This window comes from Phyllostomus hastatus, unplaced genomic scaffold (genome assembly GCF_019186645.2).
Source record: "Phyllostomus hastatus isolate PE091 unplaced genomic scaffold, TTU_PhHast_1.1 phas_contig_1162, whole genome shotgun sequence".
In the NCBI taxonomy this organism is placed as follows: Eukaryota; Metazoa; Chordata; class Mammalia; order Chiroptera; family Phyllostomidae; genus Phyllostomus; species Phyllostomus hastatus.
The window spans coordinates 12,074,559-12,097,226 of NW_025333537.1; the positions used below are offsets into that span (position 1 = coordinate 12,074,559).

Below are 22,668 nucleotides of genomic sequence, written 5' to 3' on the forward strand. Positions count from 1 at the left end.
GTCTCAAATCTGTTCTCCACCTCCCGCCGTCCTGATCTTGTTAGGAAGAGTGGCGCGTAGCAAGGTGGGACCCCGAAACGCACCTCCGCACACTCGTGTGTCTGGGGGCATGTGCCAGGAGCGGTGACAAAGCGCCCAGTTCCCTCACTGACCTCGCCTTCTCTCCCTGGGCCCCGGGTCTGGGTGAAGGGGCCAAAGGGATTAAGAATGAACCAAGTGGCCGTCAGGTGGGTGTATAAACCCAACCCTTCCCGGTTCCATGAGAATTGGCCAACCCAGTGGTCGGACTCCAGACTTCCGTGGCCCCTGAGGGCTGGGTTCATTCCTTCCACACAGGAGCTCCGTAGCCTCGTCCGCAGCAGGCATGCATGAGCTATTTCTGAATGCATGCATGCATGCATGAATGAATGAATGAATGAACGCACGAACACAGCTGGGAGCCCTGCGGTGAACCAGTGTGACAAGGATTCTGCTCCTCTGGAAGCTGAAGAAGGGGTGAACCTTCACAAAGGGCTAGCCCCCGGCCCTAGGGCGTGGAGGTCGGTGGATGGGGCTGTTCTGGCAGCCAATGGAGTAAGCACCCTGTTTAAGTGAGAACCCGTGCTTATTTGCGGTGCCTGGGAGATGGAAACTGTGTCGGGGTGGAGGGGGGAGGTGGCTTCACAAACCTTCAACACCACAAAATACTGTACTTGGGGGGGAGCAGGTGGGGTTGCTGGGAGAACGAATTACGGCAGGGATATAGGGAGGGTTGCTAGCTCTGGGCACCAAGATACTGCAGGAGTACCACCAGTAAACACAGTCAGAGCCCGTTCCTACTCTGCTCAAAACCTTCCCATTCTCATTGCGTGGTGGTGTGGGGGGTGGGGGGAGCCAGCTCACCCCTGCCACCTTCTCAGTGGGATCTTCCCTGCCACCTCTATTTAAATGGAAACCTCCCACATTACCTACTACCCTTTCCCCTGCTTTATTTCTCCCCACGCGAACCGTATTCTACGTGTTCCTCTGCTACGTATATCACGATGCTCACTGGTATACTGTGTGTGGCCCCGTGAGCATTATTATCCTGTGTGCGACCTACACGGGACGTGTTTATTTGTTCGTGGTCTGCCTCGCCTCCTCCGCACACCTGCCCCTCTCTCCTTCCGTGCTGCAGAGAACAGCAGGGCTTCTGCTTTGCTCCCGGCTGCCTGGCGCCCAGCAGGCGCCCAGTGTGAAAAAAATCACGAGGGAACCTAGAACACCTGATGGAACCTGCTGCTCTGGCTTCCAGGGCTGCTTCCACCCCCAACGCGCCTGCGCCGCTCCAACCGCCGCGGAGGAGCAGGTCGGAGACCTGGCCGCGCTGCGCTCGCACTCCTTTGCAAGGCGCCGCACGCGCGGAGGGTTACACTCGAGAGCGGCGACGAATTGAAAGGGTGGAGACGCCTGTGGGCGTGGACTTCGGCGGGCGGGGGCTTCGGTGGGCGGGGCTCGCCGCGTGTTTTACTGGGGGCGGCCGCGCCTGGTTCAGTTGCGCTTTCCGCGGCGTGTGCAGCCACCTGCCCTCGACCCTAGCTCTCGCCGCGCCCCGGCCCCCGCCGCGCCCCAGCCGCAGCCATGTCCAAGGAGCCGCGGGCCGGGCGGGACGAGATCCTGGAGGGCCAGGTGATGTGGGAGCCGGACAGCAAGAAGATCACGCTGATGGACCGCTTCCGGGCGGCCGTGGGCGCTGCCTGCGGCCTGGAGCTCGGTGAGTGAGCGTGGCTGCTAGGGGGCTCCCGGGCCACCTCCTTTGGGATCCGAGGGGCTCCCCTGGCGGACGGGCTCGCCTCCTGGGGCCCTGGCGCCCCCTTTTCCTGGACGTTGCTCTCGCGGCTCCTCCTAGTTGTTGGAAGGGCTTCCCAATGTTGTTTCCCTCTTCTGGGGTTGGAGGAGCCGCTGGACTTGCGTCCCTCTCCAGGGGGTGCGGCGCCTCGGACTGTGGGGGTTTGTCCCCTTGCCCGTGCGGGGCATCACCTCCCCACTTTCTGAGTGCTGGGCTTCTGACTGCAGCACCTCCTGCGCGTGCGGTGTCCTCTTCTGGGGGGGGTCCCTCCCTGCACCCAGCTGTCCCTTGTTCACAGGGTTCCTCCTTGTGAGGTGAGGTGCTCATCGCCGTCTTGCACTCCAGCGCCCCCCGCCCCCCGCCCCCTGGCTTTCTCCGGAGCACACAGGCCTTTCTGACTTGCAGCTCCTCTCCTCCGTTTGTGGGGGTCGCACCTCATGCTGTTTCTTGTTAAGAGCCCCCACCCCTCCCCCGGCTGACCCTGCTAGAAGGCCAGCGTGTCATTTCAGGGCGCCAGGGAGAAAGATGGTCCCATGGCAGCTGCCTTTGGGGCTGCCCTTCCCTCTTGCTCACCCTCCCAGCCCTGAGCACATATGGAGGGCCCTCCTCCCAGCCACCCCTCGGCCTCCGGAGCCACCAGGCTGGGTACGGGCAGGGCAGAGCAGGACCCTGTTTCTGGGGGGCGCATGCATGTGCTTGCCCCCAGCTCTTGCCGGCTTGTCCCCCCACCTGCTGGGCCTTTCAGCTCTTCGTGGCGTTTCCTCCCCTCTTGCCCCCTCCGCTGCCTGTACCAACTCCTGTGATTCTGCTGGTGGCATCCGCTTCCTCAGTCAGCCTCACAGAAGTGGTGACCTGTCATCTGGCTTGGACAGGGTGTCCGCCCCAGCCACACCGGCTTCTTCCATCCCCCCCTCCCCCCACCCCGGCGCCAGCACCCGCACCTCTCCTGGGGCCCCTGTTATCTCTTCCCGGGACACTGGCTGGTCTTCCTGCTTGCTGCCTTTCCTCCCGCCTTCAGCACACCCTGCGTGCCTTGCCCGGGCGGGCTGGGAGCACAGGTCTGTCTGTCACCCCTTGGCTCCCGGGCTCTCAGTGGCTCCTCGCTGACCACGAATTGCGAACGGTGCAGCCGGCAGCTCCCACCCAGCCCCCTCCCTCGGCCCCTGCAGCCCCGTGCCCCTCCCTCCTGCCCGCTCACCCGAGACTGAGCAACTGGAGGCAGATGGGTCTTGTCGCTCTTGGGGCCTTTCAGGCGGTAGCTGAGAGGTTTACGAAATCATCTCACCCACGGGCAGTCCTGTCGGACGGGTGAGACCACGCTGTAATTTGACAGCCTGGGTTGGAACTGGCCCTACCACTGGCTGGCTGCGTGATCAGGTGCAAGTCTCTGGATCGCCCCAAGCCTCTGTTTCATCATCCATGAAGCAAGCCATGTGTGTCCCAGGGTGGGTGCGAGGTTGCAGGAGGTGGCCCGGCGGGCTTAGTTCAGGTGGCTCCCCTGCTGGGGGACCACGTGGGAAAAGCCAGATTTCCACCTTCTCCAGAGAAGCCAGCAGCCTTCCTCTGTGTGTGCCCCCGCTCCCAGGGTTGGGGACAGCGAGGACGGGGTGACCTATGGTCAGCCGAGGACGGTGACATGGTCCAGCTCAGCCGCTGGAGGAGGCCCCGCACAGCCTGCTGGCCATCCCCCCGCTGTGACCGTGTGCGGGGCACCAGCCTGTGAGAGTCTGTCCCGTGGAGGCGGACGAGGCCCGAGGGGGCAGGACTTTCTGCGGGTCGCAGGGTCAGAGCCTGGCGTGAAGGGGCCGAGTGCCCCGAGCGCGGGGTCAGAGCGGGGGACGTGCTTCCTCGCACACGAGCTCTCCCGGGGGCTGCTCTCCGTGACTGGGGGCATCTGGGCCAGCAAAGTCCGTTTACTGTGTGGCCCTCTATACCTCTGTGATTTTGAATCGCGGGACTGGATCGCTTACTCAAAAATCAAAATAAATAGATGACCCCCCCTGCCCCCAACACCACGCTGGAGTGAGAGGGCCTCAGCAGGCTTCCGGTTTTGACCTTTGGGGTGTCCCGGTCTGTCTGGGGCAGGGGTGGCAGACCCCTCCTGCAGCCCGACCCCGTCCAGGGCCCGCTCTCGGCCTCCTGTGCACATGCCCACCAAAGCCCCCCGGTGGCATTGCGGAGAGGGGCTCTGTTTATCACCCCCGTTTGACGGATGGGGAAACTGAGGCACAGTACGAGCCGAGGTAGCTTGCCTGAGGTCGCACGGCTCCTAAACGGCCAAGCCAGGGCTGGAGCCCAGGCCCCGAGGCGCCTGGGTCCTGTTCTTAGGCGCGCCGGGCAAGACACGGAGCCTCATGGCTTTTGCTCCCCTTGGGGATGGGCGGCGGGGGGCTGGCTGCACCCCGACGTTTCTCGGCAGGTGCCTGTGCGTGGCTCGGCACACCCACAGTTCCACAGGGGCGCCCCCTGACTGCCGGGCCTCGGGGGCTGCCCCTCGGAGACTCACCGGGCTCTGCGCCCTTGTGTTCTGCCTCTAGAGAACTACCACGACCTCTACCAGTGGTCGGTGGGGTCGTACGCGGACTTCTGGGCCGAGTTCTGGAAATTCAGCGGGATCGTGTCTTCGCGCATGTACGACGAGGTGAGTGGGGGTCTTGTTCTGCACTGTCTTTTCCCGGCTGTGGTCCGGAGTGAAGCGTGGGTGTCTGGGAACACCGCGTCGTCTCTTCCTCTACAGCCTCTCATCGGTGGGGTGCGGGGGTGGGGGGTCAGCGCTGCAGAGTCGTGCCGGGGTCACGAACCCCACGCCGGCTCTGGCCCCTCCGACGCGTGTCCGGGGAGGGGGCTTGACCACCCTGAGCAGTTGGGCATCGTTTTACGTTGATTTTATTGAAAAGCTGTAAAAGGGCGATAAAATGCACGTGACATGAAATTTATCATCTTGGCCACTTTCAAGTGTGCGGCTCGACGACTTTATGGTGTGTGCGTTCATGCTGTTGGTTTTTTAAACTCTCAGCAGTGAACCTGGATTTAGAGATTGCTTTTTAAGTCCTTACCCACCAATTAGTAAATAGCTGGGAAAAGGAAGTCCTGTTATTCAAAGTATAATTGATTGTGTGGCTTTTTAAAAAGATTTTATTTATTTATTTTTAGAGAGGAAAGGAGGAAGAGAGGGAGAGACCATCAGTGTGTGGTTGCCTCTCGTGTGCCCCCTACTGGGGACCTGGCGCACGACCCAGGCATGGGCCCTGACTGGGAACCCACCCAGAGACCTTTTGGTTCGCAGGCCGGCCCCTAACCCCAACCCTCAGTCCACTGAGCCACACCAGCCAGGGCGGCCTTATTTACTGTCCACCTTCAGCACCTCCCCGAATTAGGTGCTCAATAAATATTTGTTGAGAAATACATTGGTGGGGGCGGGGTTTCCCCTTGGCCTTCATCGTCAGCGCTTTATGGGGGAATAACGGGCAGGCCCAACTGCGTGTCCTCGAAGTGGGTGACGGGGTGATCTGGTGCGCGTGCACGCTGTGGAGTCAGCGTGTCCGTCGCCCCACAGCGCGGGGACTCCCTTTTTCTCGCGGTGGGAACGCCGGCGCCCACCCTCCGGGCCCTCGGGCACACAGTGCCGCCCAGTCGAGCGGGGCCCTCGCGGTCTGTGCAGGCCGGCCCGGCGCTCAGTCTGGAAAGCGAGCGGAGGACGCGCCGGGCGTCCCGGTCGGTGGGGCCGCGGTTACCTCCTCCTCACCGTGCCCACCTCACGCGTGGCCATGCCATGGCCTGCCGTCCTTTCTCTAGGTCGTGGACACGTCCAAAGGGGTGGCGGACGTGCCCGAGTGGTTCCGGGGCAGCCGCCTGAACTACGCGGAGAACCTGCTGCGGCACGAGGACCAGGACAAGGCCGCGCTCTACGTGGCGAGTGAGTCCCGGCGGCCGCCCCGACGCCCCGCTCGCCTCTGCCCGGGCTCCGGCGGGACTCTCAGGCCGCACCCCAGCACCCCGGCTCTCTCTGGTTTTGGCAAAAAACATGTCATGCTACATTTTTTTCAACCACTTCTAAGCACAGCTTAGCGGCGTTAGGTGCACTCACGCCGCTGCGTGAGAGACCCCTAGGAGCTTTTCGTCTCCCCCGCTGAACCTCTGTGCCCGCGAAGGACCAACCCCCGCCCCCCCACTGACCCCCACGGTGAGGTGGCGCTTTCGAGAACCTCGCTGACACACGGAGCCACCGGCACTTCTGTGACCCGAAGAGCTCGCATGCCAGGGTCCCCTCGCCTCTCCCTCCTGGCCCCTGGGTACACCTGGCACACCTGCGTGCGCTCCATGCACTGCGTCAGGCCCTGCAGGGGCACCTGGTGACCCCCGCCCCGCCCTGAGGACAGTGGAAGGTCACACATGAATCTTCTTGTACAAGCAAAACACAGAATATGCCTAAAAACAGCAACACACCCGCCTGCTACCCAGGCGGGGGAGTGACGGGGTCAGCGTGACTGCGTCCCGCCTCTCGCTGCGGAGCTTGACTTTTAAATAGCGGAGCCTCTTCCTGTGCTGAGCTCTTCCCCCCCCACCCCATATTTGCACTGGGACCAGGTCCCCTCGAGCCAGGGGTCAAACTGAGATTGCACGTGGGTGCCTTCCCTGAGCAGGGCCCTCCCCTGGCTGATCGTTGGTCGGGGCCCGGAACGTGCTTGTCCCATTTCCTGCGTGTTTCTCCAATCTGGGGGGCTTCATGCCCCCGCTGTGCGCAGGTGTTCCAGCCCCCACCCTACTCACAGACCCTCCCAGCCGGGCTCACCCCTCCTGCGCACACTCCGGCGGGGTGGGCAGTGGCACCCAAACGAGCCTGCGCCCCTCTGTCTCTTCCAGGGGAAGGCAAGGAGGAAATCGGGAAGGTGACTTTCGAAGAGCTGCGGCAGAAAGTGGCTCTGTTTGCGGCGGCCATGAGGAAGATGGGCGTGATAGCAGGAGACCGCGTCGTGGGTGAGTGCTCTGGGCGCTCGTCCCGGTTTGTGGGGGGAGACCGCGGCGGAGGGAGTGGCCTGGGGGGTCGGGGCGACTTTGGAGTGAGGCCGGAGTCATGTGGTGACGTTCAGTGGCGCCTGCAGCAGACGTAGACGAGGAGGGCGGGTGGCTGAAGGTGCTGCCTCCTCGGCAGCCTCTGAGGGCCCTGGGCTCCTGGGCTGTGCGACCTGCTTCAGCGCCTGCGCCCCGACTTTGTCTGTGTCTGGGGCGGCAGAGAGGCTGTGTCTCTCCTGGGCAGAGAAGTTCTGCTTCTCAGCCCTGGCCCTCCCCCGGCACCCAAGGGGGGGCCGGTGGCAGTGACAGCTGACAGCGGGGGCTTCCGGTGGCGGTTTCCAGGCCAGGGTGGGGCTGAGGTTCTGCGTGCATTTTGCTATGCCGCTGAGGTCGCTGCAGGTGAGTTCCCGGGATCAGAAATCAGATTTTGTTCTGAAGCCCGAGATCTTGACTGGAGACCAAGTTTGCAGTTTCTCTTGTGCACTTGAGATTCGGCAGGTTTCCCGGAGGCGGGGGAGAGCCGGGCGGGGGCCTGGTCACAGGTCAGTAAGACCATGTGCTGTTTGCTTTGAAGGGAGGGTCTGACAGGCAGTCAGCTGTTAGAGGGCGGGGCCCCAAAGGGGGCGTCGCAAAGGTGCGCGCTCACCTGGATGCTCACCTGGATGCTCACCCGGATGCGCAGAACAGGGGACGGGGCTCGCCTGAGGCACCGGGAAGCCTGGCTGTGAAGGAGCCTCGTGCCCCAGGGGGTGACCGCCGCCCTGGCCTGCCCGGGAGGGAAGGGAGCCATGGTCAGCCCACTTCCTAGCACCGCTCCTTCCTTCCCTCCTGCCCCGTCCTCTTCAGAGTGTCCCTCCGAGCCCCTCTTTGGGGTGCCACGGCACCCCCGACCCTGAGTCGTGTTGCCGACCTTTGTGGTAACGGCGTGGTCCCTGTCTGTCTGTCTGTGTTTGTGACTGTTTGATGGTCAGCCCCTCCACCGAACCCTGAGCCCCACGAGGCCAGGCCCCTGGTGCGCCGCCCAGCGCGGCCTCATTGAAATAGAATCCACACGCCGTGCTGCCCAGCCATCGGAAGTGCCCGAGTCCGTGGCCTTTAGGATACTCAGAGTGGTGGGAACCTCACCACAGTCAATTCCAGAACATTTTGCCCACCCGCAGCCCACGGTCGGCGCTGGGGGTTTGTCTGTCGAGGACCATCCGAGTAGACGGAGTCACGTGCCGCGCGGCTCCGCGGTCCGGCCGCCTTCGCACGCTGCCGGAGTGGGCGCAGCGGTGGCTGCCAGCAGGTCGCTCCTTTCCCGGCCCCGCCGTCTCCCACGGCACGGGCGGACGGCGCTGTGTGTGTCTGTCACCCGCCGGTGGGTGCTGGGTGGAGCGGGGCTTTGGACCCACTGATGCTGAGGTTTGGCGTGGGTGGGGGCCCAGGACAGGGCGGAGACCTGGCTGGGGACACTTTGGGGGCCTTGTCCTCGGCTGGCCAGAGGCGGCTTTCCCGGCCACGGCCATGCGGGGTCGGCGGCCGGGCCCTGGTCAGGGAGGGAGTTGACGGGAAAGGGTGACCCGATGGTGAGGGACACGCCGAGTTGCCCCGTCTCGCCCTCGATGGCCTGTTGCGCACCTGTGGCCTCGCCCTGGGTCATCTGGGTCTCTGTTCCGATGGTTCCTGCTCAGGGGCTGTCCCTGGAGAGAGAGCCCCATGGAGAAACCGGGTGCTGGGCTCTCCTTGTGCCCCGCTTTGCTTTCCTGGCCTCCTTGCCGCCCCCCTGAGACCGCAGGGTTCTGCGTGTGCGTGGCTGCCCTCTGGGACCAGGGGCCGTGCGTCCTGTCACTACCATGTCTCACCTGCACCGAGTGCCTGGCACGTGGCAGGTGCATGACGGGTATTTCTGGGGGGAATGAGCGAGCTGGCCGGCGGTCAGAGCGGCATTGTCGTGGCTGAGGCCTCAGCATCTTGGGTCCAGTGTAGTCTGCACCCTTCCAAGGTCTAGAAAAGGGATTTTGAAAGGTTCTTCTCCAGCTTTTTCTTCCCTCCGGTTCTCATTTTCAAACGCCTCCTCTGAAGCCTGAGTTCTGAAGGGGCACCGAGGGCAGGTGTGCGGGGAGGACTGTGGAGCCCCCTTGGCCGTGCTGGCTCTGGGGGACCCCAGGGGCTCCAGTGGCCTGGACTCTTCAAAGCCAGGCTGGTGCTCGGTGGCTGCAGGACTGGACTGGGCGTTCCCTGGGGGCGGAGCGCCAGGGAGCAGTTCTGGGGGAGGACTAAGTGGGCAGATGCTTGCCGGGCGTCGTCGCTGACGGAGTCAGGGCTGCTCCTGGCTCGGTTTCCTGTGTCGCCTCCCCACGGTTGACCATCCAGCTGGGCCGCGCAGCGTCCCTGGGTGGTGCGCCATCGGGAGGTGCTGGCGTGCCCTCACCCCCAAAGCAAACATCCGGTACCTGCCACACTCCAGATGCTGGGGGGAGCCCCGCCTGGCAGACGCTGGGGCCGGGCCGGGCAGAGGCAGCGCAGCCCCGAAGTAATGGAGGCGCCCCTGCCTTGGCCAGGGGGGTCCGGAGCAGTGGAAGGAGGGGCGGGGGGCATGTCCGGGGTTCTCGGGGAGGAGCCCAGTGGGCGTGGCGGCCAGCCCGGGAGCCCTGCTCAGGGAAGGCCTTTGGCCCTGGCCCTCCTGCCCCGGTGCCTGGTGCACGAAGCCTTTCCTCTGGACGTTTAGGACGGTCCGCTTAATTGACCGGAGTCTCTCTGGCCCTAGAGGTTCCCTGTCTCTCGGCGAAAGCCCAGCCTCTGACCCAACGGAGGCCTGAGCCCCTCCTCCGCCCCTTGGAGGCCTGTGTGTGTCCGTGCGGTCCTGCTCGCGTTCTCCATTCCCCTCTCCTTGCTCTCCGTCGTCGGCCACCCCTCCCTCCCTCTGTCGTCCATCCATCCATCCATCCATCTGTCCGTCCATCTGTCCATCCATCCGTCCTCCATCCATCCATCTGTCCGTCCATCCATCCATCCATCTGTCCATCCATTTGTCCATCCATCCATCCTCCATCCATCCATCCATCATCCATCCACCATCCATCATCCATCCATCCTCCATCTGTCCATCCATCTGTCCGTCCATCCATCCATCCATCTGTCTATCCATCATCCACCATCATCCATCCATCATCCATCATCCACCATCCATCATCCATCCATCCTCCATCCATCCTCCATCATCCATCCATCCATCCATCCATCTGTCCATCCATCCATCTGTCCATCCATCCATCTGTCCACCCACCATCCATCATCCATTCATCCATCATCCATCTGTCCATCCATCTGTCCATCCATCCGTCCATCCATCCATCCATCCATCATCCACCATCATCCATCCATCATCCATCCACCATCCATCCACCATCCATCCATCATCCATCCACCATCCATCCATCATCCATCTGTCCATCCGTCTATCCATCATCCACCATCATCCATCCATCATCCATCATCCACCATCCATCATCCATCCATCATCCATCATCCATCTGTCCGTTCATCCATCCACCAGCAGCCGACAGGCCAGTATGGGAGGGCCTGGACAGGCGGGGCACGGCAGAGCAGAGAGTAGGATGGACGCGGTCTCTGCCGTCACTTGAGAACCAGGTGTTGACCAGCCCGTCGTGATTATCATACATGGGGGATCGTTGTGGTGTGCTTGGTAAGGGAGGAATACAACGTGCTCTGTGGGTGACTGTCCTGGCCACCTGCGCCTGGGGAGTGGCCACAGAGAGGCTTCCTTGAGGAAGTTCCCTTCGAGTCAGGAGCTGAGGGGTGAGCATGCCCCAAGCAGGGAGTGCTGGGGCAGCGCACACGGCTGAGGCAGGGGCAGCCGGGGGCAGCCGCAGACGCAGAGGAAGGCTGTTGTGACCGAGCCCCGTGTGGCCGGACGTGGGGGGAGAGGAGGCGGGGTGGGGTCCTGTAGGGCTGCGGGTCCCTCTGGTCGGACCCTGAGAGTGGCTGTGGGGAGCTTTGGTCGGCCACCCAGCTGGGAGGCGTCACGGCCTCTGGGGAGGGGGGTGGTAGGGGAGGCTGGCCCCACTCCCTACTCCTGCCTGACTCGTGGGGGATGCCCTTGGGGATCTGATGCACCCGATACGCCCTGAGCCCAAGCCCTCCCCCCCGCCCCCCCGTGTCCCCTGCAGGCTACCTGCCCAACGGGGAGCACGCCGTGGAGGCCATGCTGGCCGTGGCGAGCATTGGCGCCATCTGGAGCTCCACGTCGCCCGACTTTGGCGTGACTGTGAGTTGGGGGCCCCACCGGAGGGGGTGATTGGGCTCTGTTGCCCCGGGGTGCAGCCCGCCGGATGGCTTGTGCAGGGGCGTGAGGGCGGAGCTCCCGGTGGAGCTGTGTGGCCGGCAAGGCGGGGAGGAGGTGGCCCCGGGGCAGCCCGGGAGCTGACCCAGCACCAGCTGCGCTGGCCTGACGGCGGGGAGGCAGGGGCCGGGGCCCCGTTCTGGGGGCTGTCTCTGCAGCCGCTCCTCCGGGGTCCGCGCTGGGGGACAGCCGGCAGGGCAGGAGGGAAGGCCTGTCGGGGGGGCTCCCGCCTGTCACCCTTGGACGGCTGGCTCTTGGGCGGCAGCACGCGGGCCTGAGGCCCCCCCTCGGCTGGAGCCGGGGGCCGCCCCTCAGGAAGGCGGGCCCCACTGCGCGTGTTGGAGGCGGGGCCTGCGCGGCAGTGCGGCCGCCCCGAGCTGCCCCTCGGAGAAACGGGGGTTTGCCCTTCCTTCCCGCCGGCTCCTCCCGAGGTGACGGTCCCCTTGGGCGCGTGTCGCGCTTTGCTCGGCTGTGTTCATTGGCTGCCAGGAGACGGGGGCGCAGGAACAGGGCCGTGGGCCCGAGGCCGTGGAGGTGCCTTCGGGTGGCGGGTGATGAACGTCTCCCTCCGCCCCCAGGGTGTCCTGGACCGGTTTTCCCAGATCCAGCCGAAGCTCATCTTCTCGGTGGAGGCCGTGGTGTACAGCGGCAAGGAGCACGCCCACCTGGACAAGCTGCAGCAGGTCGTGAGAGGTGCGTGGCCGCCCCGCCCCGGCCGGCCGGCCCGGCGACACCGGGGCCTGTGCCCGCTGCTGGCAGCACGGGCACCCGGGACGGACGGACGCACCCCTGTGCGGCCCCGGTGGCCGGAGGCCGTGATGTGCGTGCTCCCCTCACTCCTCAGGGCTGCCAGACCTGGAAAAGGTGGTGGTGATCCCTTACATCGCCTCCAGAGAGAAGATAGACATTTCAAAGATCCCAAACAGGTGAGTCGGCCGCGTGCTGACTGCGGGCCCCAGGGGGGACCTGCCGCGGGGCCGCCCGGCGGTGGATTCGGGGGCTCCTCTCACGTTCTGGGGCAGCGGTGCAGGCGGTTGTGGTCCAGTCGGCGTTTGGTGGACGGGCGCCTGAGGCCCCAGACTGAGCCCCGCAAGGCCACAAGGCGGGTCAGCGTCAGGACTGAGAAGGTCCCAGGAGCCCTCTCCTGCTGTCCACATCCCTTTCCAGGGGGGGGGTGTGTGCCAGGCCCCACTCCTGGGACTGGCGAACCTAAGTAACGCATGTGTACACATGCACACACATCAGTGCACACCCATGTCTGCAAACACATGTATACACACATGTATGTGTGTGTGCCAATACACACACGTGCACACACACACGTATTTTCCATTTAGAACCTATTTTCGTCCTCTTTGTGGACAGCACCTTCCTTCACTCTCCCGACACTCACACGCTGATACCCATGCGCCCCGGGCACCGGGCAGAGCCGTGAGCAGCTCGGTCTGTGATAGACGTGGGCGAGGGGACGTCTGTCCGCGCAGAGGTGGACCTGCCCCCAGGCTCTCCGAGTCCCACTGCTGTCCTCTCTCCTGGAACAGCCGTGGGGGGCGGTTCCCAGGTCAGGCCTGGTTTCCTTCGCTGGGAGGCCCTCCCCCCAGCCCGCTGTCCCCGCTGCAGTGTGGGGGGCGGTTGCACGGGTGCAGCAGGGATCCCGCGGGGCTGGCTCCTTGCGGGGGCGCAGGGAGTTCCGGGTAGTTGAGAGAAGGGAGTGTCATTGCTTGTTCGTGGGGTCTGGGAGAGGTGGCCCCTGAGCTGACGTGGAGAGGTGAGCAGGGCTTGGGCACAGCTGCGGGTGCCAGGGTCGCAGCAGCCAGAGGTCGCTGCAGGCGAAGGGACCGTTGTCCGAGGGCCGTGGTCTCGAGCCAGACCGCTCAGGTTCAGGGGTCGCTGCGCGGCCCCGTGCAGGTGATCAGCCTCTCCGTGCCTTGGTTTCCGCATCTGGAAAATGGGCTGGTAACAGTCCTTTCCTCACAGTCCAGCTGTGAGCAGAGTGCTTTCGTCAGCTCCCAGTGATGGTGGCAGACAGCTGCCGGCAGGGGTGGGTTGGGTCCCCAGGGGCCCCTGTGTCGGGATGCGAAGGCCTGGGGGCTGGGACTTGTCCTCTGGGAGCCCTGGCGTCTTGGGTGCAGGACAGCCGGACTCAGGCCCGCAGCGGGGGCGTGCCCGCAGCGGGGGCGTGCCCGCAGCACTGTGGCGGCCCTCAGAGCCCCGCCTCCGTTCATGTACTGAATCTCCGGAGGAGGGGGCAGCCCTGCCCTGCCCTGGCCGTGGCGCTGTCACGGCAACTTGGAATTTCCCCCGGGCTTCCCCTCGGTCCGCCTGAGTTTGGGAGAGGGGACCTCCTGCCCCCTGGCTGCCCCTTGGCCCATGTCCCGGTGCCCAGGCCCGGCCCAGCCAGATGGAGGCAGCGAGGGCTGTGTCCCGGCCGGGAGGGTGCGGCCCTGGTCTGACCTGTGCGTTCTGCCCACAGCGTGTTCCTGGATGACTTCCTGGCCGCTGGGAAGGGGGACCAGGCGCCCCAGCTGGAGTTCGAGCAGCTGCCCTTCAGCCACCCGCTCTTCATCGCGTTCTCCTCGGGCACGACTGGCGCGCCCAAGTGCATGGTGCACTCGGCCGGGGTAGGTCCCCGCCCACGCGGCGCCGGGTGCCGCCCGGAGACCCGGATGGGGCGGGCGGTGCAGCACCGGGTGCCCAGTGCTGCTGTGGGGCCGTCACCTCGGGCAGGGGACAGCGCTCCAGGCCCGTGGAGCTGCTGCTCCGATGGCCCCGGGCGTGTCCACTGGCCGGCTGGGCAGCGCCCTCCACACCCAGCCCCCCGGGCGCTCTCTGCCGGCTCGGCGGGCAGGAAGGGGAGCCCTGCACCGCCTTGGTCACGCCTTGTCGTAGCCGTTTCTCCTGCCCCCCCCGCCCCCCCCCAGGAAGAGTCTCACCCGAGTGGGGGCCTCGCGCTCTAACTGCTGTCCATCCCTTGCTTGCCGAGCCGCGGTGCTTGAGAACGGAATGTAGGACTTCTCCTGGTCTAGCGCATTTGGCTTTATGGGTTCCCCACGCCTGGGAGCCCTTCGAATTCCTTCCGCATGAAGGAGCCATATCCGTTTGACCCAGTTGGGGCCTCATGTGGCCCCTCACGGTGTCCCCCTCAGGACGGGCAGAGCCAGCCGCGCTCGGCTGCAGCCCGGCGCAGACCCACCGAGGCCCAGGTGCGGTGCAGGCTGGGAAATAGCAATGGAGTCCTTTCCGGCACGGCAGCAGCTTCTCCGGACACCCTGGGCAGGGGGAGGGGGACGTCGGGCCGAAGGCTTGTTTTCGGGGTGCTCTCTGTGGGGGTGAGAGACCTGGGTGCTGGGCCGGGCGTGTGCCTCGGGCTTCGAGGTGCAGCTCCGCGGGGCTGCTGCGGCCCCTGCTCCCTGCAGAGGGGGTGCAGCCGCCTGGGCGGGGCCTGGGCCCGGCCGTGGGGGGACGGGTCAGGAGCCTGCAGGCAGAGGGACGCGCACAGCAAAAGTGCAGACGTTCAGGAGGAACCGACCCGTCTGGCTGGGCTCCGTTCTCAGTGCTTTGGGGGCGGAAACGTCACTTTCTAGGACAGGGACGGAGAGAGGCGTTAGGTGCGATAGTGTTTGCTCACAAAACCAATTCGTGGGCAGGATGGTGTCTGTTGGGCCTTTAGAGGGATCGCCTCCTCCAGTGGGCTTGCTCTCTCCTTCCTGTGGGGTCCGACCAGGGTCCCTTGTTGTAAAGGTCGGTTCTAACCGCGGGTCTGGCTTCGGCCTCCGAAGTTCCTGACCCCGGGGCTCCACTGCCGGTGGCGGGGCGCTGCCATCCTCGGGCCTGGCTGAAGGGCGGGCTCGGTCCCTCGGGGCCAAGGAGGGGCGTCCGCAGTCCGGCCTCGGGGCCGGGGGCGACAGCCACTGCGGAGGGGGAAGGCTCATGGCCTCTCCTCCCCAGGGCACCCTCATCCAGCACCTGAAGGAGCACCTCCTGCACGGGGACATGACCAGCAGCGACACCATCCTGTACTACACCACGGTGAGTGGGCCCCGGGGACGCCCCGGGGGCAAGCCTGCGCTCGGCATGGGGCTCCTGCCCGCCCGCCTGTGCGCCCTCCTCGGCGGCCGGGCTCCTGCAGGGTGGCCGGGCTCCGGCTTCGCTGCTCCGGCTTCGCTGCAGTCTCCCCTCGCCTCTCGGCCTCCCGCGGCGGCACGGTTAGTAGCAGGCAGCGCCCGCGCCCTCCGGCCGCACCGGAGCAGCTTCAGCTGGCCGGGCCGCCTCTCCGACTGCTGCTGCCCTGCTCCCTGCCCCTGCTGCCACTCGAGTCTCCGCACCCCGTGGCCCCCGCTTTGCCGGAGCCCGGGTCAGCCCGGAGAGCCCGGGACACAGTGCAGCCTCTAGGGGGCGAGGGGCGAGGGTCACGTGACTGAGCTCTGCCGTCAGCCAGCGGGGCGGGAGCTTGAGGCAGGTGTCCTGGGAGAGACAGCTGCCTGGGGCAGGGGCGGGAGGGAGCACAGTGGCCCCCGAGACCCCAGGAGCCTGTGACCCCCGGCTCGGCCAACGCCCCGCGCCTCCCTCCGTCCGCTGCAGGTCGGCTGGATGATGTGGAACTGGATGGTGTCCGCGCTGGCCACCGGCGCGGCCGTGGTCCTGTATGACGGCTCCCCGCTGCTGCCCACGCCCAACGTGCTCTGGGACCTGGTCGACAGGGTCGGGTGGGTGTCGCGCTGGGGCCGCCTGCCTGCCTCCTGTCCGTGCCTGCCAGCCGGGGCGCAGGGGAACGGGGTGGCGGGGGGGCGGGCCTCGTGGAAGCGGCTGTTGGAAGCAGGGCCGCTGCCCAGGAGCCCGCGCTGCCTGCTGGGCGCCAGGAGACGCAGGGCCCGGGCCGGCCCCCGGCCACGTGCGCAGTGCCGGCCCCACCCAGAAAAGTGACGCCCGCTCACCGGCCGCGGGCCGCTCGCCTCAGAAGGGCCCGCGGAGTTTCTGGTGACTTCTGTCCCTCCTGTGCCCTCAGCATCACCGTCCTCGGGACGGGGGCCAAGTGGCTGGCGGTTCTGGAAGAGAGGAAGCTGAGGCCGGGTGAGTGTGCCCGCAGCGCTGGCCCCCGGCCCAGGCCAGGGAGGCCGCACCCCCCCCCCGCCCCACCCCCCCGCCCACATCCCGGCCCGCCCGGCGGTGCTAGCGGGGCTCGTGTTTCCGCCCCCCTCCCCGCAGTGGACACCCACAGCCTGCAGACGCTGCGCACCGTGCTGTCCACCGGCTCCCCGCTGAGGGCCCAGAGCTACGAGTACGTGTACCGCTGCGTGAAGGGCAGCGTGCTCCTGGGCTCCATCTCAGGTGCGGCCTCTGCTGCGCGCGGGTGCCCGGGAGGGCCCGTGAGCGCCCGTGTGTGTGCCCTCCGGCCCCACAGTGCCCGCGGGTGGGGCGGGTGGGGTGGGTGGGTGAAGCACCTGGTTCCCACAACCCTGGGTCTTGACCTCGGTGCGGGTGGCCGTCGGCTTTGGTCTCCGCCGGCAGGACCCTCGGTCAGAAACACTCACCGGGCGCGGGAGGCGAGGCCGGCCCGTGTCTAAGCCCCTCCCCCTCTCCTGGAGTTGTTAGGGCTTGCCTGAAAGAGCAGGGGGGGCCCGTCCTTGGGGGGCGGGGCTCTCTCTCCTGGCGCAGGGACGCAGGCAGCGGCCGTGTGTCTGCGTTCTGAGCGCCGAGCCACCCCCTGCCGCTGTCTGTCACAGGCGGCACCGACATCCTGTCCTGCTTCATGGGCCAGAACCCCTGCCTCCCGGTGCACAAGGGCGAGATCCAGGCCCGCAACCTGGCCATGGCCGTGGAGGCGTGGGACGAGGAAGGTGCGTCCGCCCCGCTGTGCGTCTCTGTCTGCAGCTCGGTGTGAGCGGCGACCCGGAGGGCGGGGGCGCCTGCCTGCGCTCCGTGTCTGTGCCCCTGTCGCGGGCAGACCCGCGTCCCTGGGTGCTGGTGGAACAGCCCCTGGTCGCCCCAGCCCCTGCCCCAGCCCCAGCCCCAGCCCCTGCGGCCTGCCCACCCGAGCAGGAGGCGTCGGGCTGGAGCGGAGACGGAGAGCTGGGCGCTCAGGAGAGGCGGGCGGCAGGCGTCCCCGGGCGTCCGAGCCTCGAAGGGTTGCCGAGGCCGCCCTTGCCAGCCGAGGACCCCGCTGCCCTCTCTGCTGGCCCAGGACAGGCTTTGGTGTCAGGGTCAGTCATGGCTGGTGGCCGTGCGTCAGCAAAGCCTGTTCGTGTCCCCAGTGCCAAGCAGGGCCTGGCGCGGGGCGTGTGGCGTGTGCACCGCCCACGTTCAGGGACTCGCCCTCCTTCGGCTGCCACCACCGCAATCCTCGCCCGAGTCTGAGCGGGAGGGGGGTGACGTGTGCCCCGCTGGCACGAGGCGGAGGGAACGACCACCGAGGGGGCCGCACCGGGTGGCCGAGGCAAGTTTCCAGCTGACCCTTGAACCCCCCCACACCAGGAAAGGCCGTGTGGGGGGAGAGCGGCGAGCTGGTGTGCACCAAGCCACTCCCCTGCCAGCCCACGCACTTCTGGAACGACGAGAACGGCAGCAAGTACCGGAAGGCCTACTTCTCCAGGTTCCCGGGTGCGCGCCCCGCCCCCCCCACGTGGGCCCCGCCCCCCATGTGGGCCCCCCACCACGTGCCCTCCCCCCGTCCACTGTGTCTGCTGGTGGCACTCGTGGTGCAGAACTGATGAGTGTCCCGTTGCTGTCGTGTTTGCCGTGGGCGTCTGCCCGGCCGGCCGCCGGGACCCTGTGCTCTGGGGTGACCGAGTGCTTTGCCCCTGCAGGGGTCTGGGCGCACGGCGACTACTGCCAGATCAACCCCAAGACCGGGGGCATCATCATGCTGGGCCGGAGGTGAGGGTCGCGGTCGGCTTCACATCCCCGGGTGGTCGGGGGCGTGGGGGGCAGGCCCGTGCCAAAGGCCCAGCCAGTGACTGCCCACAGGGGCGGCAGCTCTTCCGGGATGCGGTGGGGGTTGTGGGTCTTGGGGGCCGCAGCAGAGCTGGGAGGGAGGGGCCCACGCACAGGTGGGAGGCTCGGGGAGGTGACGGGTGTGTCCATATGAAGGGCGCTGCCCCGGCCTCTGGCCTTGAGTTCAGAGAGAGGGGGTGGCTGGTCGGGGTCAGGGGTGGGGACATGAGCCTTCCGTGACGGGTGCTGGCATTGCCGTGCGGACGGGGGTGATGCCACCCCGGGGCCCCCTCCACAACACGCCCCGCTCGGGTGTTGCTGCGTGTTCACGACCTCGTGTCCGTTTGCAGTGACGGCACGCTCAACCCCAACGGGGTGCGGTTCGGCAGCTCGGAGATCTACAACATCGGTACGCGGTCCCCTTCTCCCGGTTGTCGTCGGTCACCCGGGAAGGGAGGGGCCCCCAGCTTTCCAGAGGCCTCGGCTTCGGGGGAACACTGGCCCCCCACCCCCCTCGAGTCAGACATTCACGAGCTCGCCCTTTTCGGGACATGCCCCGTCCACGTGGCGCATAGCTCGTGACGCCCCAGGAGGGGATTCCTAAGGTCACGTGGCCTGTCCCCGTCCCTGCCTCGGTCCCTGCTCACGGTGAGCCCTGGGAGGGGTCGGTGGCGTCTGCTGTTTACGAGAGAAGAAACGGAAGCATGGTGGGGTGGTACGGCTGCTGGAGGTCGCACAGCACCGTGCGGGACGCTGAGGGCAGTGTGGGCCCCTGGGCCTCACGGCTGCACAGTGAGCTCCCCCGGGGCCTTCAGAATGCCCAGCTCAGGCCACAGGTCAGCCTTGTGCGGCCTTGTGCGGCCTTGTGCGGCCCGGTGGGGGAGCCCTGGCTCTCTCCAGCCTTGCTCCTCCCAGCAGCCCTGCCACGGGGTCACGCTTCCTTTGTGTCTTTAAGTCAACGAGTGCAGGAAGGGCTGCACGCGGCCCCTGGCAGAACGTCCCGCTCCAGCTGAAGCTGCCTGTGCCCCCGGCGGGGGGTGACCGTCCGCCTGTGCCCCTCCCCCGATGCTCGTCCAGGGAGGGCGGGAGGGCGGGAGGGCAGACGGCCTGCCCTCCGTCCCTCGGGGTCTCGGGGGCCGGGCGGGACAGCTGCAGCATGCCCTCCCGTGTCCCCGCAGTGGAAGCCTTCGAGGAGGTGGCGGACAGCCTCTGCGTCCCCCAGCACAGCAAGGACGGGGAGGAGAGGGTGGTCCTCTTCCTGAAGATGGCCTCCGGCCACCGCTTCCGGCCCGAGCTGGTGAAGCGCATCCGGGACGCCATCCGCGCCGGCCTGTCCGCCCGGCACGTGCCCAGCCTCGTCCTGGAGACCCAGGGCATCCCGGTACGGCCCCGCGGGCCCCCGCATCCCCCCCCCACACCCCCCACGCCCGGCCCACGCGCCTGGCCTCTCACCTGGGCCTCGCTGGAGCTGTGTGTGGGGGTGGTCCCCGTTGCCTGGCAACAAGTCCTGTTTTCCTCGCCATCCCTTTTTTAAAACCTTTACTAAATCGCGCTATAAAGCGCTTTCTGCTGCTGCTGGTGGGGGGCGGTGAGCAGGCCGGCCCGCAGCGGCTGTGGTGTGCTCTGGAAGTCGTTGTCGATGGGGAGACCGGTGGAGGAAGGCCCCCTGCTCGCCTTGGGGGTGGGCTCTCCGTGCCCTGGAGGCCGCAGTTGGCTGGGAGCTGGGGGCCGGGAGCTGGGAGCTGGGGGCCGGGGGCCGAGGTCGGTCTGCCCGGCCCGCGCGCACCCGGGCGCAGAGCGAGGGAGGCTTCCCCTCCGGCTCACACGGCCCCGTGTCTTCTCTCCCACCCCGGCAGTACACCCTCAACGGCAAGAAGGTGGAGGTGGCCGTGAAGCAGGTCATCGCCGGGAAGGCTGTGGACCCCCGCGGGGCCTTCTCGAACCCCGAGACCCTGGACCTGTACCGGCACCTCCCGGAGCTGCAGGGCTTCTGACCGCGTCCCCCTGCTCCCGCGTGGGTGCCGCAGCGCCGGTGTGTGCGGGAGGGTCCTGGGACGCCCCAGTGCTCTCTGGGGGCTTGCCCCCTGCCCCCCTGCGCCTGTGGTCCGAGTGGGGGTGCCCGGTCTGCCGCACGCGGCACGCCGTCCTGACCTGGGGGCCGGCAGGGGGGGTGTGTGGGAGTGTGTGGGAGTGTGTGGGGGTGTGTGGGAGCACGACCTTGCACATGTGCTCCGGTGTGCACGCCCAGGAGGACTGGCGGCAGACGCTCAGTCATGTGTACGGCGTGGCCTGGCCCCTGGTGACAGACAGCACAGCCCCGAGGGGCCGTCTCGCCCTCGGCGCCCCCGCCCCCCCATGGGCCCACTGTGCCCCGTGGAGGTGCAGATCAGTCCTCCCTTCACTCTGGTCTCCGGCTCCGGCCGTCGTCCCTCAGGGCCCGTCCGTCCTCCCCTGCTCGTCACTTGTCTCCAGGGCGTGGTCCAGTGTGACTGCCCCCTCCTGCCCCCCGCCATGCTCTGTGTGGTGACCAGACACATGCCATTCCTGGCGGAGCCGCGTCCGCCTGCCCGGCCGCACGGTGGGCGCTGCCCTCGGAGAGCCAGCGGGTCCCCTGCCGTGACGGGGGCTCCTCGCTGCGTGGACGTTGGCCGGTGAGAACCCTCCCCTGGGAGTCGTCTGGTGCATGGGTGTTCGGAGGACTGGACGTCCACCTGTGGGCGGCCTCCCCGCCCCCCGGCGGCGGTCACCCTGGATCCCAGGAGACGGACTTCTCTGCGCGAGGGCTCTGCACCTGGGGAAGGTGTTGCAGCGCCCGCTGGTCGCGTCACAGGGTTGACAGCCAGTTGGTTTGTACGTTCTCTTCAGTTCAGCGTATTCCTGTAATATTCCTGTGATCCTGATGTTCGTTTTTATATTTTTTAAAATGGAGCACAATGAAATCCTTTTTTGAATCCCCTTTCTTCTGATTATAAAAATTTATGGGGCCTGGGCTGGTGTGACTCAGTGGATTGATCGCCTGATTGCAAACCAAAGGGTCGCTGGTTCGATTCCCAGTCAGGGCACAGGCCTGGGTTGTGGGCCAGGTCCCCTGTAGGGGGCGCTCCAGCGGCAACCACACATTGATGTTTCCCTCTCTCCCTCCCTTTTCCTCTCTAAAAGTAAATAAATAAAGTCTTTAAAAAATGAAACAAAGACATATGGGGAAAATTGCCACGAGGAGTTTAACGCAGTAACAAAAACGTGTGTGTGTTGTGTGTGTGTGTGCACATACTACACATGCAGTGTGCCGGCGTGTGCTCCCTGGAGGGGCAGCTGGCTCCACGGGCAGGGGGCTGGCTGTGCTGATGGGCCAGCTGGGAGCCGTGCTCCGGGGGAGGTGGTCGGTCCAAACGGTTGGGGCATTTCCTGGGCCCCTGCTGACCAGTGACCCAAGGGTGCTTCTCAGTGGGAAGCCACACCCCAGAGGGCGATAATGTCTTCACCTGGGCTCCCCTGTGGCTGGTTTCTGGACAACGACACTTACCTTGTCATTGCCAGGGTCACGTGTCCCCGGGGCTGTGTCTGGCTGCAGGTCGCAGAATCCAGGCCCAGCCCAGCGGGGTTGGCGTTTCTCACGTCCCAGGACGCCGGAGGCCAGCCATTGTCCCGGGGTGGCTGCTGCTGCAGTGCCCAGCCTCTTCTGTCTCCTGCCCCTGCCGTCCCACGGGTTCTGGGTGGAAGAAGGGCTGGGCGGGAGGACAAAGGTCCACCCCCCTCTGCCTGTCCCTTTTTTATTAGCGGAACGAGGGCTTTTCCGGAAAACCCACCCAGCACCCACATGCTTCTGCACCATGGCCAGAGTGGGCCGCAGAGCGCCCCTAGCTGCAAGGGAGTCTGGCGGTCAGCGTGTTTTGAAACAGCTCTTACTCCCTTTTTGTATCCGTCTCCTGCTGCTGCTCTAACGAAGCACTACCAACATAGTGGCCTAAGCCCACGCCAACTGTTAGTGGTCCTGGAGGGCAGAAGCTGCCGACCGGGCTCTCACTGGGCTGACGCCCCAGGGACGGCCGGGCTGCCTGCTTTCCGGTGGTTCTGGGGGGGTCGGCTCCCTGCCTTTTCCAGCCGCTGCGTCCTGACTGCTGGCCCCTTCCCTCATCCCGTGGTGTCTCACCCTCCCTCCCTGACCACGTACGAGGACCCCGTGATGACACTGGCCCATGGGAAGGTGTGGGTTAGTCCCCGGTCTCACCATCTGCAGACCAGCGAGGTCAGTTTCGTCTGCAGCCGTAACCCCCGCTCCCCCGGCCACACGACTGGACATTTTCACAGGTTCCGGGTGTTGGGACCTGGACGTGCTGGGGGCGCCAGAGTGGTCGTCGGGGAGATATGAGCCTTGAGCTGGAAGAACCCTGGTTGGTGACTGCCCCCAGGCTGGGCTGACCCTCCCCAGGTGACCAACTGGCCTGCCAGTCCTCCCCCGGGGCTCGGGCCAGTCCCGGACCGGCTCACACCGGCCGAGGAGTGGCCAAGGCCTCCTTGCTGTGCCCTCCCGTCCCGGCAAGGTGTCCGGGCGGGCCACACCCACACGTCCTTA

At 66.3% G+C, this 22,668-nt stretch overlaps 1 protein-coding gene across 1 annotated transcript; it reads left to right on the plus strand.

Moving 5' to 3' along the window:
* The first annotated feature begins 1,503 nt into the window (after window positions 1-1,503).
* AACS (acetoacetyl-CoA synthetase) lies at window positions 1,504-21,084 on the plus strand. The gene is made up of 18 exons (XM_045845489.1): window positions 1,504-1,732; window positions 4,345-4,448; window positions 5,603-5,723; window positions 6,671-6,784; window positions 10,993-11,090; window positions 11,744-11,858; window positions 12,010-12,091; window positions 13,639-13,786; window positions 15,114-15,194; window positions 15,747-15,871; window positions 16,171-16,235; window positions 16,371-16,493; window positions 16,889-17,002; window positions 17,637-17,762; window positions 17,969-18,038; window positions 18,446-18,504; window positions 19,274-19,476; window positions 19,952-21,084. Exons 1-18 carry the CDS (start codon window positions 1,600-1,602, stop codon window positions 20,087-20,089), a joined length of 2,019 nt encoding a protein of 672 aa, XP_045701445.1. The 5' UTR covers window positions 1,504-1,599; the 3' UTR covers window positions 20,090-21,084.
* The last annotated feature ends 1,584 nt before the right edge of the window (window positions 21,085-22,668 follow it).

Coding starts and splice junctions, on each gene's coding strand:
- AACS (XM_045845489.1), top strand. CDS start 1,600: ATGTCCAAGGAGCCGCGGGCCGGGCGGGACGAGATCCTGGAGGGCCAG. Junction 16,494..16,888: donor GCTCCTGGGCTCCATCTCAG/GTGCGGCCTCTG, acceptor TGTCTGTCACAG/GCGGCACCGACATCCTGTCC. Junction 18,039..18,445: donor ATCATCATGCTGGGCCGGAG/GTGAGGGTCGCG, acceptor GTCCGTTTGCAG/TGACGGCACGCTCAACCCCA.